The 21,024-nt window shown below is 46.1% G+C and overlaps 1 protein-coding gene across 3 annotated transcripts in view; it reads left to right on the top strand.

The window, feature by feature from the left end:
• The window catches only part of SLC25A43 (solute carrier family 25 member 43), a 43,314-nt gene extending 24,520 nt beyond the window's left edge, over positions 1-18,794 (top strand). For 2 of the 3 annotated variants that reach the window (XM_047716060.1, XM_047716059.1), the window contains exons 4-5: positions 15,856-15,990; positions 16,663-18,194. In XM_047716060.1, coding sequence (XP_047572016.1) covers positions 15,856-15,990; positions 16,663-16,863 — 336 coding nt within the window. In that variant the 3' untranslated portion in view covers positions 16,864-18,194. Of the gene's footprint in view, positions 1-15,855; positions 15,991-16,662; positions 18,195-18,289 lie in introns of those variants that run through there. The other variant, XR_007124788.1, reaches the window with a different exon arrangement.
• Positions 18,795-21,024: the final 2,230 nt, after the last annotated feature.

The raw sequence follows: 21,024 nt of genomic DNA, 5'->3' as shown, positions 1-21,024 counted from the left end.
ATTAATTCCAGTTTTCTGCTGTTACTAACAGTGCTGCAACATAAATCCTTGTAACACACACATTGTTTCCCACGTGAACGAATGTTTCTGTAGAATAAATTCCTAGAATATGATTGCTTTGGTCAAAGGGCATATGAGTTTTACATCTTGAGAAACACCATCGCCTTATGTCGGGGCTTGTGGGAAGTACGAAAAACCTAAAATGTTACCTCTTTCGGAAGGCCTCTGCGGACTTTCTCGGAGAAATAATCAAGTTCTTTGCTTTGAAATATTTACCTTTCATTTTCATGCACTGCAGATCTGTTTCTCTTCCCTTCACTATCTATTAAGCACATGCTGAGTGCCAGGCTTGTTGGTGGGCTTTAGGATAAAGCCACAAACATGACAGACCCGATCATTGCCCTCCTGGGATTTCTGGTCCTGGAGGCAGGGTTGGGGGAATACACGTGGCAGAAATAGTTACCCACTAAATCATGACAAACTGTGTCACGTGCCATGATGGGGAAACACAGGGGGGCCAAAAGTGTTTATCAGACTCCTGACTTAGTCTGGTGGGGACTCTGAGAAGCTGTCCCTGAGGAAGGGGTATGTATTCTCTTTTTTTAAATACTTTATTTATCTGAGAGAGAGAGAGCACAAGAGGAGCAAGGAGGAGCAGAAGGAGAGGGAGAATCAGGCTTTCCGCTGAGCAGGGAGCCCAATGTGGGACTCGATCCCAGGACCCCAGGATCATGACCTGAGCCAAAGGCAGATGCTTAACCAATTGAGCCACCCAGGCGTCCAGCAATGCGCATTCTGATCACTAAGAGAGACTTAGGCGAGCAGAGGAAGGGCCAGGCTGGAAGTCCTAGAGGCAGGAAGGACCTTGGAGGACCAGCAGCATGGATCAGAGGCGCAAGAAAGGCCTTCAGGGCATCTGGTTCCACTCTTCTCACTTGACATGTGAGAAAACCAAGGTTCAAAGAACTTCGGGAGCTGAGCAAGGTCGTCCAGAGAGGGGCAGAGGCAGACCGAAAAGCTGGCTTCTCTGGATCTTTCCAGACGGTGCCGTGGCTTCATGCTCATCCTGGACTAGATCGGCGGGGAGGTCAGTTGCTCGGGCTTGTGTGGAGGGAAGATGTAAGCTCAGGTCCTTGTGACCAGCAGCCTGACATGTTTCATTTCTCTTTACTAGTAAGATACAGTTTGGGCAAGTCTCATGTGCCCATCTAGTGGGTTGGTTTGGTCTTCGGCACCCTCCTCTCTTCTCCAAGTTCAGATAGTCAGTAACAGTGACATTCATCATGATGGTCGCTTTTGTAGCACTTGCTGTATGTCGAATGCTGTTCCAGGCACTTTACATGTATTTCATTTAATCTGGACAACAATAAGGTCAATATTCTGATTATCCCCATTTTACCGATGAGGAAACTGGGGCTCAGAATGGTCAAGGTGTGGGCTCCAGGTCGCAGCGCTGGCGAGTGGCCCGTGTGCCATCCGTTTCAGCAGTGGACTGTTGGAGCCAGGTCTGCACACCAGAAAGCACAGGCTCTGGGCGTGGGTCCCCATCATGATGGTCTGGAAAAGCTTCCCGTTTGAAAAGCCTCATACGCAGCTGAGGGTTGAGAAGCTCCCATCATTAGCATTCCTTCTTCCTGTGGGGGTAGCTTCATCTGGGCAGCAATCACAGAATACCATACACCAGTGGCTTGAACAACAGACACTGCTCACGGTTCTGGAGGCTGGGGAAGTCCAAGATCAAGGTGCCGGCAGACTGTGTGTCTGGTGAAAACCCCTTTCCTGGCCTGCGGACAGCCACCTTCTCGTCGTGGCTTCACACGGTGGGGGTGAGAGGGATCATTTCTCTGGTGTCTCCCCTCATAAGAGCACCAACCCCATTCATGAAGCCTCCATCCTCACGACCAGTAATAATACCCCATAATGAATGTTGGGGGCCCGCAAACATTGTCCATAGTGGGGGACAGCCAGGAATTCGTGCTTGCCTTTATAGTCATTTAGTCTGACACCAGCAGAGGCATTTATTCAAAAATACCATGAGTTGGGGCGCCTGGGTGGCTCAGTGGGTTAAGCTGCTGCCTTCGGCTCAGGTCATGATCTCAGGGTCCTGGGATCGAGTCCCACATCGGGCTCTCTGCTCAGCAAGAAGCCTGCTTCCCTCTCTCTCTCTCTGCCTGCCTCTCCATCTACTTGTGATCTCTCTCTGTCAAATAAATAAATAAAAAATCTTAAAAAAAAAAAAAATACCATGAGTTCCGGAGCACCTGGCTGGCTCAGTCAGTGAAACGCGTGACTCTTGATCTCAGGGCTGTGGGTTCAAGCCCCATGTTGGGTGTAGGGACTACTTAGAACATTTTTTTTTCTATCTTTTAAAAAAATACCAGGAGTTCTGGTCTTAGCCTAGAGAATTCATTCAGGGTCCACGCTGTGGCAGCCACATTCAGTGCTGATTGTCGTCAGCAAGTGTGTCAAGGGCTAAGAGTATTCTCAGTTTGGGGCAACAGAAGACAGTGGAGCTCAGTGGAATAGAGCTTGATTCTGAGTCCGAGAGACCCAAGTTCAAGTTGATGCTTTGTCTCATGTTCCGTGATTTTGGGAGAGTCATCCTTTCACAGACTCCATTTTGTCATCTATAAAATAGGGCTGCGAGGATTCTACTACCTATCTCACGAGGCTTTTGTGAGGATTAAATGAGATGGTAGGTGTCACGTGCTCAGTATAATGCCTGACCCTGAGCTCTCGGGAAACATTACTCATTTTTTTGTTTCATTACCGTCTATGTGGCTTATTTGAGCCTGATCACAAGTAAACAGCTGTATGTGGGAAAAGCTACTGGTGACACTGATACTGAGGGGAATTTGATTTGACGTTTGACAAGTGCCTGATATGTGAGATGAAGAGTGTTAGACCCTGAAGAGGTAGGACAGAAGGAAGGCCTAGTGCCTGATCCCACAGGCCGGTGGGCCACCAGCCCAGATTTGTACTCCTATAACTCACACTAGGTCGACTGTACCAGCAGAGGTCCAAACAAATAGCAAAGAGAGCACAAGACAGGGAAAGAACCTCGACTCAAACAAAGAAGCTACAAAATAATTATACAAGGCAATGAAGGAAATGGGAACACTAATCAGATACATGATATTAAGGCATTGTAATTTTTTAGGTGCAATAATGGTGTAATTATATATATTTACATATTAGAGAAGAAGCCGTTATATTTTAGAGAAACACAATTAAATATCTACAGATGAACTGAAATGATGTCTCATAGGGGTAGAGATGAAAAGAGATTGGCCATGAGTTGCTGATGGTTGAAGCTGGGTGAGGGAACTTGGTGTTCATTTCACCCTTTCTGTATACGTTTGAAATGTTCTACAATAAAAAGCTGTTTGTTTGTTTTTAAGTAAACTCTAGGCCCAGTGTGGGGCTTAAACTCCTGTCTCTGAAATCAACAGTCACATGCTCCACTGACGCGGAGCCAGCCAGGCGCCCCTACGATGAAGTTTTTTTTTAATGAGAGGTAAGGGGGGCATGGGAATGGCTCAGTTGGCTGAGTATCTGACTCTTGATTTCAGCTTAGGCCGTGATCTCAGGGTCGTGAGGTCAAGCCCCATGTCTGGCTCCACACTGGGCATGGAGCCTGCTTGGAATTCTTTCTCTCCCTCTCCTCTGCCCCCTGACCCTGCTGGCGCATGCGCAAGCATTCTCTCTCTCTCTCTCTCTCTCTCTCTCTCTCTCTATATATATATATATATATATATATATATACATATATAACTATTAAAAATTTTAAAAATTAAAATTTTCTCTCTTCTCCCTCTATCCCTCCCCACCTCTCAAAAAGAGAGTGGGGGGGGCACCTGGCTGGCTCAGTCAGTGGAGCGTGCAACTCTTGATCTCAGGGTTGTGAGTTCAAGCCCCATGCTGGGTGTAGAGTTTACTCACATAAATAAATAAGTAAACAAACAAACATTAAAAAATCATTTTTAAAAAAGAGACAGAAGGAGGGCAAAAGAGAGGAAGAAGCAACAGGGAAACAGGTAGTTCCAATCAAAATCCAAAAAAGTTTCAAGATGAGGTGGCAGCTGACCCGAACCTGGATTTTGCACAGCTGAAAAAGTCGTTCAGGAAATAACAAGTGTGATTGGATGTAGGTCTCCTGGGGTGAGGGGAAATGTTAGTCGTGGTTCTCTAGAAAAACAGAGCCCATAGCATATGTATATATGTAGAAAGAGAAAGAGATTTCTCTTAAGGAATTGCCACACACAACTGTGCACAGTTCGAGTCCAGAAGCTGACTACTGGCAGAATTCCCTCTTCCTGGGGGGACCCCAGTCTTTTTTCTCTTTAGGCCCTCAACGAATTAGATGAGGCCCACCCACGTTATGAAAGGTAATTTGCTTAAACTCTAGTGACTTTTTTTTAAGGTTTTATGTACTTATTTGACACAGAGAGAGAGAGACAGCGAGAGAGGGAACACAAGCAGGGGAAGTGGGAGAGGGAGAAGCAGGCTTCCCACCAGGCAAGGAGCCCTACGTGGGGCTCAATCCCAGGACCCCAGGATCATGACCTGAGCCGAAGGCAGATGCTTAATGACTGAGCCAGCCAGGTGCCCCTAAACTCTAGTGACTTAAATGTTAACTCATCTGACCAACAGACACATGAAAAGATGCTTATTTTCACTTATCATCAGGGAAATGCAAATCAAAACTATAATGAGGGGCACCTGGCTGGCTCAGTGGGTAGAGCATGCAACTCAATCTGACGGTTGTAAGTTTGAGCCCCACATTGGGGGTAAAGATTACTTAAAAATAAAATCTTAAAAAAAAAAAAAACTACAATGTGGGACGCCTGGGTGGCTCAGTCGTTTAAGCCTCTGCTTTCGGCTCAGGTCATGATCCCGGGGTCCTGGGATCGAGCCCCATGTCGGGCTCTCTGCTCAGCGGGGAGCCTGCTTCCCCACTCCCTCTGCCTGCTGCTCCAACTGCTTGTGTTCTCTCTCCATCTCTCTAATAAATAAATAAAATCTTTTTAAAAATAAAAAAAGTTTTAATTTAAAAAAATTTTTTAAAAACTACAATGAGATATCACCTCACGACTTTCAGAATGGCTAAAATCAACAACACAAGAAACAACAGGTGTTGGCGAGAACGTGGAGAAAGGGAAGCCTCATGCACTGTGGGTGGGAATGCAAACTGAGGCAGCCACTGTGGAAGACAGTATGGAGGTGCCTCAAAAAGCTAAAAATAGAATTACTCTACAATCCAGCAATTGCATTACTGAGTATTTACCCTAAAAATACAAAAACACCAATTCAAAGGGATACATGCACACCTGTTTATTGCAGCATTATTTACAGTAGCCAAACTGCAGAAGCCGCCCAAGTGTCCACTGATGAATGAGTGGATAAAGAAGAGGTGGTATAGATTTACAGTGGAATATTATTCCAGCATCAAAAAGAACGAACTCGGGGCGCCTGGGTGGCTCAGTGGGTTAAAGCCTCTGCCTTTGGCTCAGGTCATGATCCCAGGGTCCTGGGATCAAGCCCCACATCGGGCTCTCTGCTCAGCGGGGAGCCTACTTCTCCCTCTCTCTCTCTGCCTGCCTCTCTGCCTACTTGTGATCTCTGTCTGTCAAATAAATAAATAAATAAAATCTTTTAAAAAATGAACTCTTGCCATTTGCAATAACGTGGATGGAGCCAGAGAGTATGATGCTAAGCAAAATTACTCAAAGAAAGACAAATACCGTATGATTTCACTCATACATGGAACTTAAGTAAGAAAACAAACAAGCAAAGAGAAAAAAGAGAGTCAAAGCAAGAAACAGCATCTTAATTCTAGAGAACAATCTGATGGTTGCCAGAGAGGAGGAGGAAGGAGGAGGGGGAGAAGGGGGGCGGGAGGGGGCACAGGTGATGGGGATGAAGGAGGGAACTTGGGAGGAGCACTGAGTTAATTCAGAGAAGTGTTGAATCACTATATTGTACACCTGAGACTAATTTTACACTGTATGTTAACTATACTGGAATTAAAATAAGCACTTAAAGTAAAAAAAATATTAAAAATGTTAATCTCATCTTAAAAATACCTTTACAACAACAGCTAGCCTGGTGCTTGACCAAATATCTGGGTACCACAGTTTAGCCAACTTGACACGTGAAACAAACCATCACGGGCCGATAGTGGAAAATAATACTGGGAAGACCAATGGGCACCAAACTATAGAGGGTTTTGAATTCGGTTAGGTTTTCTCTTTGGAAAACTTTTCTTAGAAAACTGGGATTTGGTAAAGGTTTCTTAGAAAACTGGGATTTGGTAAAGGTTTCTTAGCAAAGCCGTGACAGCAACTGGTGAGTTTGGAACAGCAGCCGGCTGCCGTGTGGAGGGTGGGCTGGAGAGGGCAGAGACTGGAGGTGTGTGGATGGGTAAGGCAATTGTGTCGATTTCTTGCTCCCATTGAAGAGGTTTGCAGGGGGCAGGTTGTGTAAGGCTTATCACCTTCCAGTGGTGTGCTCGAGCCAGCTCCTGTGGGCCTAGGAGAGCTGATTGTTAAGTTGTAGGCAGTCCAGGAGCTGGCGGGCCTCACAGATGGTAGCTTGAAATCAACCATGTGGCAGTACTGACATCACTGAAATTGGCAAATGCGACCACTCCGGGTTTTTTTCTCCCCAGAGAATCAGTTGTTAAATATTTACCACTACATTACCATCACAGCTTACAGGTAACAGTAAGAAATGTAGATTTTATTCTAAGTGTTCTATAAAGCCATTAAAGTATTTTAAGCAGATGAGTAAAAAGATCTGATTTTTTTTTTAATTTCTCCAGCAACTTCTTTAAAAAAAAGAGAATGGACTATAAAGGGGCCAGGCGAGGAGTCTCAAACCCTCTCTATCCCAAGGAGACCAAAAGGGAGCTGAATAATGGTCCATGTTGACAATGATGGTGGCTTGGTAGAGTGAAGCAAAGACATCTGGAAGATGGCTGAGGTCCTAAGGTTGAACATAGCTGGCCCTTGATTCATCACAAGTTGATTATAGTTGCTCTGTTAACTCATGTCATTTGCTTAGTGTCTTTTTGTTCTAGTTGTGGGGTGTAGGCACAGCATTACAAAATGATTACCTTGACCCATAACTCAGGGTTTTTTGTAGTTTTACTGGAAACTAGCAGAAGATAAATCAATCATATGATCTCATAACAGAATAAGAAAGTTTATTTCCTGCATGAATATAATCTCTTTTCAATATGTCAGTCTTACAGTAGCAGGAGGAACTTCAAGTCTTATGATTAGGCAGATTCTTTCTAAGGGGAAAGGAAGCTTTTAACATCTGTTTGGCAATGGCTCTTCATCGGCGGGATAAGAAGGAATAGTGTCTCAATAGTGTCCCGGTAAACATTTTAAAGTAAGACATTCACAAAGACCCCTGGCCATTTTGGCTCCTGAAACTCCAGGTTGGGAGACTCAGCTTGTCCATTTCATGTTTTATTTTTCATACTCTGGTCTGTACTTGACTGTACTTGACCCCAAAGGGAAGGGCTAACCCAGAGGTTCACCCTTCACCTTGACATAGGACTGTATATGGTTGAAGCATAGAATGTTGATCCTTCAACAGGGCGCCTGGCTGCCTCAGTCGGTAGAGCCGTGTGATCTTGATCTCAGGGTTGTGAGTTCAAGCCCCACATTGTGTGTAGAGATTACTTAAAAATAAAATCTTTAGGGGTGCCTGGATGGCTCAGTCGGTTAAGTGCCTCCTTTCGGCTCAGGTCATCATCTCAGGGCCCTGGGACAGGGCTCCCTGCTCAGCGGGGAGTCTGCTTCTCCCTCCACCCCTTCCCGCTTGTATGCTTTCTCTCTCTCTCTCTCAAATAAAATCTAAAAAAAATAAATAAATAAAATCTTTCAAAAAAAAGAATGTTGATCCTTCGAGCTGGATTAAATGATGAAAGATACAACGCTCTTTCATATAAAATGAAGAACTGTGGAACTTTATTAATTTGCCTGGCACTAAAATTATAATAACAACCCAAGGTTCAGTAAGGAAATGAATGATATAAACAGCAGAAGGCATTATCCTCCCCATTTTTGAAATGAGGACATGGAAGTTCAGAGAAGTTAAGGAACTTGCTTTCCATCACAGAGCTAGTGAGTGGAAGAGATGAGGTTGGTTCAAATCCAGGTCTGTGTTATGGTAAAACCCATGCACATGACCTTGTGCTCCACACAGGCTTTCACAAATTGCTCAGCTAGATGAGAACATAGGGCCCGGAAAGTCTCTCTACTCCGCTGCCCATCATTAATCCGGTTTCAGTCATATATAACAAAATGGAATATCCTCCCAAGACTTCATAAGCTAGGCTTCACTAATTTAAACTAGCCTCCCCCAGACACATACATACATGTTGGAATTACTGACATTTTTCTGTATTGTTTATCAGATGCCCTTATGGTGAGGGTTCACGGGAGAGGCTAGAGTCTGACAAGGAAGAGGACGACTGTCCTTTTGCCAGCAACAGGTGGCAGGATAGGATGTCCTGCGAGGACACAAGCTAGGTAGGTGTCAGGTGCGGCACATATTGTCATTTTATGTCTTTGAACCTAGAGGCCGAGGTCAGGGAGTCACTGGGATGCAGGGTCCCGGAGGGCAGAGCACCTGGCTTTTGTCCCTCTTGGTCACTCTTCCTCTCAAGATCTTGGGTTTCTATCTGTAAATGAAGTCACTGGATCGGAATATGTTTTTTTAAGGATTTTTTTAAAAGATTTTTATTTATTTACTTGACAGAGAGAGATCACAAGTAGGCAGAGAGGCAGGCAGAGAGAGAGGAGGAAGCAGGCTCCCCGCTGAGCAGAAAGCCCGTTGTGGGGCTCGATTCCAGGACTCCGGGATCATGACCCGAGCCGAAGGCAGAGGTCTAACCCACTGAGCCACCCAGGCGCCCCTGTTTTTTTAAGGATTTTTTAATAAAGATTTTATTTATTTTTTTTGACAGAGAGGGAGATCACAAGTAGGCGGGGCGGGGGGAGCAGGCTCTCTGCCGAGCAGAGAGCCCGATGTGGAGCTCAAACCCAGGACCCTGAGATCATGACCTGAGCTGAAGGCAGAGGCTTAACCCACTGAGCCACCCAGGCGCCCCAAGGATTTTATTTTTAAGTAACCTCTACCCCCAGCACGGGACTCGAACTCACGACCAAGAGATCAAGAGTCATGTGCTCCACCGACTGAGCCAGCCAGCTGCACCCATTGGACCGGAATATCTTCAGGTCCCTCTCACATATGAGTCTGTGGTTTGGGGATTCAGGGTTGTCATGGCCTGGAGTCATGAGACCCAGGACCAGAACAAGAGCAAGAAAGGGCAAGCTTCATAGTCAGAGACAACAAAAATCTATAGTCCACAAGGCCTGACCTTCCCGGTAGTGCATTTCAGTGATTAACATTGAGTTTTCGTGCTACTTCTCTGGTTGCGATGTGTTCATACATTCTACAGAGTTTTATGGAGCCTGGAGAGAAGAGAAGCTGAGTAAGACATGGTCCCAGCTACCAGGGATCACAGTCTCCTGGGGGAAAGAATATGAAGCAACTAATTCAGATGAAACAGAATAAAATGTGTTATTTCTGAGCCGGATGACCTTGATCAAATCACTTAGCCAGTCCCCAAGCCTCAGTCTCCTCACCTGGACCAGGCATACATCTAAGTACACGAGAAGCAGTAGCAACATTATTGTGGCTATTCTGTACTCAGATGCCATCACTTCTTGGTCAGATAGAACTATCTACACACTGTCGTTGCAAAGAGTGAAGAAATCATGCGAAGTTTGATCTTCGTTTTCTGAAAAGAGTCTATATCATATCATATAGGTTTTGACCCAGTTTTTATAATTCATGCACGGCGTTATGTCAGAATGCTTTTAAAATTCCAGACCACTCCTGTACTGAGCATTTCAGGCATTTATTCAGCAAACCATTCGCTGAGCACCGACCACATGCCGGCTGCCGAGGAAGGCTCCAGAGATCTGGAAGTGAACAAGACCAGTCCTTACAGAGCGCACAGCCCCCTGGGAGAAACAGACATGTGAGTCAGGCCTGGTTACATTACAGTGCGAAAGGGGTCTCCTGCAAAGGGCTGTCCATATTCACTGTCTCCAGTCTTTCTCTTCTCATCTCCATTGAATCATTTCAGTCAGACTTTTGCCCCCACCACTCAACAGAAACTTCTCTTCCTAAGAGAAGCTGTGACCTCCCTGTCTCTAAATGCAATGGTCGTGGCCCAGTTCTCATCTTCCTTGGCCATTGGGAGCTCACCACTTCCTGTGACACACTCACTGCCCAGCACTTGGCTTCTTTGCCAGTCCTCCTCTTTGCCTTGACTTCTAAATGTTGGGGTATCCCTGGGCTCGAGCCCTAAGTGATCTCATCTAGTCTCCTGGGTTTCAATACCATCTCAGTGTTGAGGATTGTCAAATTAGATCCCCAGCCCTAACCCTCTCTCCTGGGCTGCAGACTTGCATAGCCAACTTCCCATTGCCATTGAGATGTCAAAGGGGTGTCACACACTTGAACTCCCGATGTCTCCTCCACCCACCCTCCAAAAAACCCCCTACTTCTCCTGTGGTTTTTCCCATTTGGTTAGCAGCACTTCGTCTACCCAGTTGCTCGGGCCAGAAACGTTAGAGTCATTGACCCCCACGACTAGCGTCCCAGTCCAAGCTACCATGATTTCTTGCCTCACTTCCTCCTTATAATCTCCTAACCAGTCTCCCTCAGTCCTTCTACCCTTTCCTCCAGCCTTCAGTCTTCTCCACACAGCAGCCAGAGTGGTCCTATTAAAACATAAACTAGGCTCCTTCACTCTTCTACTGAGAACCCAGCAGTATCTCCCATTCTCACTCGGTAATTCAAGTCAAAATACAGCAGCCTGCCAGCCTTACAGGGTCCAGTCATGCGTGGTCTACTTTCCTGATGCCTTGTCCGGTCACTCTCTCTTTTGTTCATTCCATTCCCACCATACTGGCTTCCTTATTGTCTAACACCCCAGGCCTGCTTCTGCCCCAGGGCCCTTGCAGGTAACGGCACCATTCACTTCCTTCAGATCTTCACTCAAAGGCCATCTTCTTGGTGAATCTTCAGGGACCACCCTACTAAAAACATCAGCACCCTCCAGGCACTCCCTGTATCTTGGCCCTGCCTTGATTTGCTTCAGAGCAGTCACTGCCTTTTAGTATTTGGTATAAGTATTTATTTCTTTTGCCTGTTCCTTCCCCACAACTAGAATTTCAGCTCTGTGGGAACAGGAGCTTTTTGTCTGTTTGGTTCACTGCTGTATCCTCAGGGCCTGGCATATACTAGGTACTCAGTAAACATTTGCATGAATGAAAAGTCTTCAGAGGGGATAATGGGAGGTAACAGAAGTAGAGAAATATTGCTAAGGAGTGCAGGGGGTGGACGGTGCTTTTAATGCTGGGAAAATTGTCGTTTAGGGCCTTGTGTATCATTCTAAGGATCTTGGATTTCATCCTATAGGTGGTAGAAAGTCTGTGAAGGAGTCAGTGGTCCGCACTGAAATGTTGGAGATGCATTCCGAATGCACTGGGAAGGACAGGAGTGGGTCATGGAGACCAGTAAGAGACTGTTGCAGTGACCCACGCTTGAGGTGGTGGTACCCTGAACCAAGAGAAAAGCAGTCGAGAACACAGAAAGGGATGGATCGGAGAAGGGCAGTGTTTAGGAGATCAAATTGGTTGTTGTACTTGATGACTGATTGGCTAGGGCAGTAAGAGTGAGCGAATGAAGGAATCCCGGGTTCCTGGCTTGGGGCAGCAGGTTGAATGATGGTGCCATTTACCGAGCTAAATCAGAAGAGGGGCGCCTGGGTGGCTCGGTCCATTAAGTGTCTGACTCTTGATCTCGGATCAGGGATTGATCTCCCAGACGTGAGTTCAAGTTCCACGTTGGGCTCCAGGCTGGGTATGGAGCAAGCTGTATCACTAGCTAGAAATACAGAAGAAAGAATAAATTTGATGTGGCCAAGGTGAAAGGCAACACTCAGTTCTAGGTGTGTCAAGTTTTGAGAACCTGTGTGCTCTCTGGGTGGAGATATCTGGTAGGCCCCTGGATGCTTGATTCTGGGGCTCAGGCTGGGAGGTCAGGGCCAAAGAGAGAGATTTAGAAGTCATCTACCTGTAGATGGTGTTTAAAGCCATGCGATGGTAGAACTTCCTAGAGAAGTTGTATAAATTGAGGAGGGCAAAAAGTCGCTGGTCATCAGTGCCAAACAGTGCCCCAAAAATCCAATAAGAAAACTATCCTCCCCCCAAAAAACCCCATCTACTGGATTTGCCAGGTAGGAGGCCCTGAGCAAATATATTTAATTTATTCAAATATTTCTTGAATATCCACTACCTGTTGAGGATACTGAAGATACAGTAGTGAACCAAACAGGCAAAAAAAAATCCCCTCTCCCACAGAGCTACAGTTCTAGTTGGGAGGAGTAGACAAATAAGAAGTAAGTGAATTTATACCAAGTCATAAAAGGCCGTGAGTGCTCTGAAAATAAAAGAAATTTTTAAAAATTTTAAAAAAGAAAATTGGGGATCCAGGGTAGGCCTGGCCAGAGTCAGCAAGCAAAGTAACGGACACAGATCCAGACTGCAGTGAGGAGAGCGGTGATGGGGAGAGAGGAAGTGGAGTCAGCCAGAGTCCAGTAAGTTTCCAGCCTCTTTGAGTAAGTGCAAGCGAAAAGGGAAGCGGGTGTCCACACAGTGGTACATCCACACGATGGAATAGTACTCAGCAATAAACAGGAAGAAACTATTGACAAACACAACAACATGATGAATCTTGGAAGCATCACGCCAAGTGAAAGAAGCCAGTCTTGGGGGCGCCTGGGTGGCTCAGTTGTTAGGTCTCTGCCTTCAGCTCAGGTCATGGTCCCAGGGTCCTGGGATCGAGCCCCACATTGGGCTCCCTGCTCAATGGGGAACCTGCTTCTCCCTCTCCCTCTGCCCCTGCTTGTGTTCCCTCTCTCACTATCTCTCTCTCTCTCTCTGTCAAATAAATAAATAAGTCTTAGAAAGAAAAAAAAAGAAAGAAGCTAGTCTCAGGTGCCCGGCTGGCTGAGTTGGGAGAGTGTGCAACTCTTGATCTCAGGGTCATGAGTTCAAGCCCCCCATGGGGTGTAGAGATTACTTAAATAAATAAAACTTGTAAAAAATATTTTCAGAAGCCAGTCTCAAAAGGTTTTGTGCTGTTGGCTTCCATCTGTACGACATTCTCAAAAGGCAAAACTGTAGAGACAGAGAGAAGACCAGTGGCTGCCCAGGCCTGGGAATGGAGGACACCTGGACTGCAAAGGGGCAGCTCATGAAAATGGTGGTGGCAGAAGGAGCAGATCTGTGTCCTGATTGTGGTGGTGGTCAGACAAATGAATACATCTGTCGAAACTCCTAGTCCTTGACCCCAAAACCTGGTAATTTTACTGTATATTAATGTGGGAATAAGAGGCTGGACTATATCTGAAGGGCAAAGTCAAGATCAGCACAATAAGTTGTTTTAAAGATGCAAGAGGGACTTGAGTTTATTCATTTGCTAAGGAGAAAGTCAGGTCTCTTGGGAAGGGTGCCCAGGAGGAGTTCAAAGGTATGAGATCCAGGGCACTGGTTGGAAGAAAAGATGTTTATGTGAAGAAGCAAAAGTGGAGGCCCCGTACAGTCTGTTTTCTCTATGAAACAGGAAAACAGGTGATGTACCTAGAATTGAGGACTGGATGCAGGGTGCCAGGCGTCAAGGGCTGTGGGAAGGTTTGGCACAGCCGCCTTGAGGAACAGGCAAGGATGCTTTGAAGACTCGGTTCACAGTACGAAGGCCCAGCAGAGGCTGGCAACCTCGAAGCTTTGGTGGTACCGATCTGCCCCTTTGCGGATTCGTCTTCAGTGGCTTGGGGCAGAGAAGGGATGTGTGGGTGTGAGGGGCTGAAGGACAAGGAGCACAAAAACCTGGGCAGGGATTAGAAAAGGAAGCCACTGAAGCCAGCAGGGAACTGTGGCCTGGGGGAGACAGGAGGGGGCAAGTGCCCGGGGCCTTAATGATCTAACAGTGATAGGAACCAGCATGGAGGGGTGCCGGTGGGTAAGGACACTGTGGTGCCAGGGGTTCAGAAGTTTAGCATTTCAGAGGTGGGCATGGAGGACTAATAACATTAGATAAGGGGCTATGTTGCTATTTAGCATACTTTATTTTTTTTAAGATTTTATTTTATTTATTTGAGAGAGGCAGCGTGCACAAGCAGGGGGAAGGGCAGAGGGAGAGGAAGAAGCAGGCTCCCAGCTGAGCTGGAAGCCTGATGTGGGGCTCGATCCCAGGACCCGGGGGATCATGACCTGAGCTGAAGGCAGATGCTTAATGACTGAGCCACCCAGGCACCCCTATTTAGCATACTTTCTATGTAAAAGTAATAGCAATGCTAGCTCATACCTACTGACCCCTACCATGTGCCTGACACGGCTGATTGCTTTATATGCATATCTCATTTAATTCTCATAGCAGCCACAGGACGCGAGTACTGTGAGTAAGGAAACTGAGGCTCAGGAGGGTTAGGTAAGTGCCCAGGGTCCCATGGTGCATACATGAAGCGGCCAGAGCTAAACTCTGACTCCAGAGGTTTTGCTTTCCGGACTGTTAGACTACACTGCCTCTCCCACATGCAAGATGGTGTTGTTGTTGTTGCTGTTTCTTTAAGTAATTGCTACACCCAACCTGGGGCTTGAACTCACGACCCCGAGATTAAGATTCTGACTGAGCCAGCCAGGCGCCCCTCCCACGTGGAAAGTTTTGATTCCACTTCCCTAGAATGCTGTGCTAGTCTCAAGCAGACGTTTCAGAAACAAACCAAAGTATATGCGAGGCTTTGCGTGACCCTGACGCCATTCCTCAAAGCCAGCTCTGAGGGGCTATCCCCCTCCCCCCGGGCAACAGGTGTCAGTTTTATATAGAGATGGTCTACTGAAAAGTGCTTTCATCTGATCCCAAAACTGGTTTCTACCGAAGGACAAAAATGTTCCTTTCAGAGATGGAGCGTGTTATGTGATAGTTACGTGAGTCATGATGAAGTCCGTGAAGTGGTTGAAGTTGTGGGTGGCCAAAGAGGCGTAAAAATAAGGGTCACTGAGGTTGAGGTCCAGAAACTGGGTGTGGGAAGGGTTGTCTTATAGATGCCAGTTCCCTAAGACGATGGTGGCTCTGGAAGATGGGGAGCCACCAGGCGGCGAGGTCTCAGATGAACAGAGAAGACTTTCAGGAGGTCAAGAGATGAGAGCAGCAACAAGGAGTGTGGTCAGGGATGGGAGCCCCAGCCGGGAACTTGGGGCATGACAGGGAAGTAATTGGGGTCTGGGGACAGTAAGAGGGAGCTAGAAGAAGGCTGCCATCACTCTGCTCATCACCCTGGGACATCTGGGATGTGGGGAAATGAGCAGCCCACGCGTGACAGCTTCATGGAAGGGCCATCAGCTAAGACAAAGAGACCAGGGGAGGGACTTAACCTTAACCTTAAAAAAGGTTAAGGGCACAGGAGAACGTTTATCATGTCCAGAGGGCACAGGTGGGGAAGCGACGGTCCTAAATGGTTGCTTCTTTCCAGGCAAGATAAGCCCTCAATAGGGTGACACCCCCGTTGTCCTGACTTGGCTGTGCATTACTCTTCATTCTGAGCCCATTGAGCAAGGGCCCTGTGGCGGCCGTTCTTGGTGGGCATCTCTGCTGGGAGCATAGCAGCCAGCGCCCAGGCTTGAGACCTGGGCTTCCCCGACTAGAACATTTCTTTCCTGGTGATGCAATCACCACATCCCCGTCTTCTGTATTTCCTGCCAGGCTCAGAGTCCACACCTTCCCCACCGTGGAGGAGTAGATGTGCATTTCTCAGGAGCGGCGGACTGCTTCCGGCAGATAGTCAAAGCCCAGGGGGTCCTGGCGCTCTGGAATGGACTGACGGCCAACTTGCTGAAGGTGAGAGGGGCCATCAGTCCCTTGCTTCCCTGCCTCTTCCACTTCTAGCCCTTTCCCCTGCCGCTCCCCTGAAGGCTACCTGGGGACACCCCCCGCCCCCCTCGCTGTCTAGCACTGACAGTCGCACAAGACCAATGAGCGCAGGCTGGCGGCCACTCCTGAGAGAGAGGGACCCCTGTGCAGTGGTGGGGCACCAGACACCCCATCCCAGAGGAGCTGAGTTTTAGTGTAGCGGCTCCTGACATGGGGGTTCGTGGACCTCTAAGGGGAACATAATCTCCCAGCCTAACATTGTATGCAAAAAACATGTAGGTATGGGCATGTTGTGCATCTCTCTGGGAGAGGATCCATCGTTTTCATCATATTCCCAAGGAATTTCATGCCCCTCCCCTAAAAAGGTTAAGAACCCTGGGCTAATCTTGCACAAATGTCAGCTTGTCTACGGCATATTAATCCGGGCCATGCTTCCGCAGTACATTCCCTTTAACCACTACTGTTCCTCTTCCCTGACCCAAACCGTGCCAGCCTTCATTCTGCCGTCTTCCCCGATTCCAAAAAGAATGATGTTGTGTTGTTCCCAGCCTTTACCTCAGTTTACCCCAGTGCAGGTTGACTACAGATACACTGACCTGATTTAAGATTTTTACATGGTCTTCATTTCTTTTTAAACAGATAGTTCCGTATTTTGGAGTTATGTTTGGCACCTTTGAGTTCTGCAAGAGGATCTGCCTTTACCAAAATGGTTACATTGTGTCTCCTCTGAGTTATAAATTAACCCCTGGGGTGGATCAGAGTTTGAAGCCCCAGGAATTGCGGGAATTTAAAAAGCTCTTCAAAACAGGACAGCTGAAGTCTAAAAAACCAACTCTCTAAAATTGACCAGAACAAGAAGTGCACTGACCGAAGGCGTGTTACAATCATAAAAACCTCGTAACTTAAATCTGCGCAGGGTGACCAGAGGAAACTCCCGTCTGCCACTCTTGGAAATGGGAAGATTTCGCCACATACCAGCCTCAAGCTCCAAACTCACGTCCTGGTGACCACCTGTGCCATGGGAAAGCTTCCCAGCACGACCGTTGCATGGTGGCACTCCACCAGATAGCTCCACAAATACCCAGCATTAACAAAACGTGCGATTTACACTCTATAAACAGGCAACTTACAAAACACCAAAGAAAGGCAATGGCCATGACCTCCAAGTGAAACGTCGTTGAAGCGACTGAGCAAATAGCACATCAGGAGCTCAGCCACACAGTCGCAGCTTGCACTGACCCACACTGGCCTCGCGCTGCTCCATTCCACCCAAGTCTTCCCAGCACACTTGTTCTGAAACTCCTAATGTTTGCTGACTTCTGAGTGTGCACGCTATAGTGTAAATTATGCCTTATTGGAAACTAAATTAAAGGGGCACCTGGGTGGTGCAGTCAGTTAAGCGGCAGCCCTCAGCTCAGGTCATGATCTCAGGGTCCTGGGATCGAGCCCCACGTAGGAGCAGGGAGCCTGCTTCTCCCTCTCCCTCTGTGTGTGCTCTCCCTCTCTCAAATAAATAAATAAATCTTTTTTTAAAAAGAAACTAAATTAAAACCTTTAACATTTAAAAGTCCACTCTCTCGTGGTGGAACCATCCTTTCTTTAAATCTGAAGATGCTGTAAATTTGAGATGCTTTAAACCTGAAGCATCTCAAGCTTACAAATTGCAGGAATCTTTTTTCAAGGCAGTTGTTACTGTGACCACTTAATTAATGACCCCAAAAGACCTCCTTCCAATTGAAGTCATGTACAGTTGACGTGGCCTGAATTCTCTGCCTTTCTAACTTGCTTTGCAAGCCTACCCTGAAAATAAATTATTTAGTCAACTTAAGTTATTCTCACAAGATGTCCCAGTTGCCTAGAAAAGGATCAAATAGAACATCTGACACGCATATCCAAAAGAGAAATGGAACTGAACAAAAACACTTCAGGCTAATCATCTCTACTCTTTTAAAAAATCGAATTTTGGATTGTTCCACCTTGAGAACTCCATGTCAAATTTACACAACCTCACTTTCAAATAGTGCCTACCTATGCATTAAAACACAGTAATAGGGCGCCTGGGTGGCTCAGTGGGTTAAGCCGCTGCCTTCGGCTCAGGTCATGATCTCGGGGTCCTGGGATCGAGTCCCGTATCGGGCTCTCTGCTCAGCAGGGAGCCTGCTTCCCTTCCTCTCTCTCTCTGCCTGCCTCTCTGCCTACTTGTGATCTCTGTCTGTCAAATAAATAAATAAAATCTTTAAAAAAAATAAAAAAAAATAAAACACAGTAATAGTAAATCGTTAATTTACACACACACACAGGTTTTCAGGATGCTCCACGTACTTTTCCCTGTTAAATTTGTTTTCCAAAGAAAAAGGTTGTTTGGTCATTTGTTACTAAGGTGAGTTCTAGCAAAGGAATAGCAGTTAATACACACAGGAAGGTCTCATCTGTAGCCCAAGCTGTTACAGTGGGGAGGGCGGCAAATTCTTTACCCACCACTAATAGTCCTGTTTATGAACTCTTCATCTTCCTTGAGGTGAACAATTTTTTTTAAAGTTCTGAAATCTGTGTGTGTATATATATATATATATATATATATATATATATATATTTTTTTTTTTTTTAACTAGATCTAAAATCCTAGCCTCAGGTTACTTATATCATGTTAATATCTCTGTATTCTTCTGCCCGTATTATGAGATGGCTAGCCACACTCTTGCTACTGTGACACACAGAAATGTTTTCTGAGCTGTAGTTTTGGCTTTTTCAATAAAGTTAAGTGAGGAAAAGGAATGCCTCATTTTTTTTTCTTTTTTTTTAAAGGTTTTATTTATTTATTTGACAGACAGAGATCACAGGTAGGCAGAGAGGCAGGCAGAGAGAGAGAGAGAAAGGGAAGCAGGCTCCCTGCTGAGCAGAGAGCCCGACGCAGGGCTCGATCCCAAGACCCTGGGATCATGACCTGAGCCAAAGGCAGAGGCTTTAACCCACTGAGCCATCCAGGCACCCCTCAATTTTCTAATTTTAGGACCGCTCCTAAAACTCTGGGGTTGTTGGGGGGGTAGGGGGCTCCTGGCTGGCTCAGTTGGAAGAGTGTGCAACTCTTAATCTCAGGGTCATGAGTTTGAGGCCCATGTTGGGAGTAGAGATGACATAAATAAATAAATAAATAAATAAATAAATAAATAAATAATTTACTTTAAAAAAACCTCTAGTTTTGTTCCAAAAATAAACTTCCAGCTTTTTTTCATTTTCTCAGGGGGTGTGAAGGGAGTCTTCTGCTTTTCTGCTTTTGTGGCTGACAGTGTACACCAAGCTGGACTAAGTACTTGAGGAGGAGGATTAAGAAGTATGATGCAGGGACACCTGGGTGGCTAAGTGGTAAAGCCTCTGCCTTCGGCTCAGGTCACGATCCCGGGGTCCTGGGATCGAGCCCCACATCGGGCTCTCTCTCTGCTCGGGAGGGAGCCTGCTTCCCTTCCTCTCTCTCTGCCTGCCTCTCTGCCTACTTGTGATCTCTGTCTGTCAAATAAATAAAATAAAATCTTTAAATAAATAAGTAAAAATAAACTGAAGTACAATTGACATACAATATTAGATTTAAGTGTACAACATAGTAATAAATAAATAAATAAATAATAAATAATAAAAATAAATAAATAAAATCTCTAAAAAAAAAAAAAGAAGTGTGATGCAATATTACCCAGGAGAAGCACAGTCTTAATGACAGAACATCCCTACATATAAGAAATGAGTCTGATTACAAAGCAAATACAAGCAAAGACATGATAATGCGGTAATAACTATCTATAACACTAACAAGGGGCTCCCTACTGAATCAGTGATTAAAGGGATCATCAAAGGGGCGCCTGGGTGGCTCAGTCGGTTGAGCGTCCAACTCTTGATCTCAGCTCAGGTCTTGATCTCAGGGTCGTGGGTTCAAGCACCACTCTGGGATCCACAATGGGTGTGGAGCCTACTTGAAAAATAAAGAAAAAAAAAGAAAGGAATCATCATAGGCGAGAGGAGCTAGTGATGAGTCTTGAGCTAAGTTTTGAAGGAAAAGAAGGTATATTAGTTCCTTGCCCTCGTAGAGCTTATATTCTAGAAGGATGACAGTTAATAAGGTAACCTGCAAGTCAGGTAATAATAGATTGTAATGTTATGAGAGAAACAAACAGGGCAGTTTATCAGAGGATTATGTGGGAGTGAGGGAAATATTTTAAGTCAGGGAGTCAGGGAAAGCTGCTCTGAGAGGTGACACTGAAGATGAGACCTGAAAGATGACAATGAGCCAACTGTGCAAAGAGCTGGAGAGAAGAGCATTCCAGCAGAGGGAACAGACAGTGCAAAAGGGCTACGGGTAGTGGGAAAAGACTGGTAGTGTGGCGCGTGAGGGAGAGTGTGTGTGAGATGAGGCTGGACAGAGGGCCAGATCATATGTGGCTGTCGAGACCATAATAAGAAGTTAGATTTTGGGGCGCCTGGGTGACTCAGTGGGTTAAGCATCTGCCTTTGGCTCAGGTCATGATCCCGGGATCCTGGGATAGAGCTCTGCATTGGACTCTCTGCTCAGTGGGGAGACTGCTTCTCCCTCTCCCGCTGCCCCTCTCCCCACCACTCATGCTCCCTCTCATTATCTCTTACGCGCTCTCTCTCTCTCTCTCTCTCTCTCAAATAAATAAATAAATAAAATCTTTTTTTTTTTTTTCAAAAAAAAGTTAGACCTTATTCTAAATGCAGTCAGGAGGCATTGAAGGTTTTTATGTACAAAAGCAATATAATCTGATTTTCACTTTAAAAATATCCCTCTGGTTGCTGTGTGGATAATAGATCAGAAGGAAGAAAGGCTGTGAATGGGAAGACCAGGTAGAAGAGACTTACAAAGTCCAAGTAAGAAATGATGCCTTCAGGGTCCCTGGGTGGCTCAGTCGGTTAAGCATCTGCCTTTGGCTCAGGTCACGATCTCAGGGTCCTGAGATCAATTCCTGCATCAGGCTCCCTGCTCAGGGAGGAGCC

Source organism: Lutra lutra, chromosome X (assembly GCF_902655055.1).
Source record: "Lutra lutra chromosome X, mLutLut1.2, whole genome shotgun sequence".
Lineage (NCBI taxonomy): Eukaryota > Metazoa > Chordata > Mammalia > Carnivora > Mustelidae > Lutra > Lutra lutra.
The sequence above is the reverse complement of the archived record's forward strand: the minus strand, read 5'-3'. Positions and strand labels throughout refer to the sequence as shown.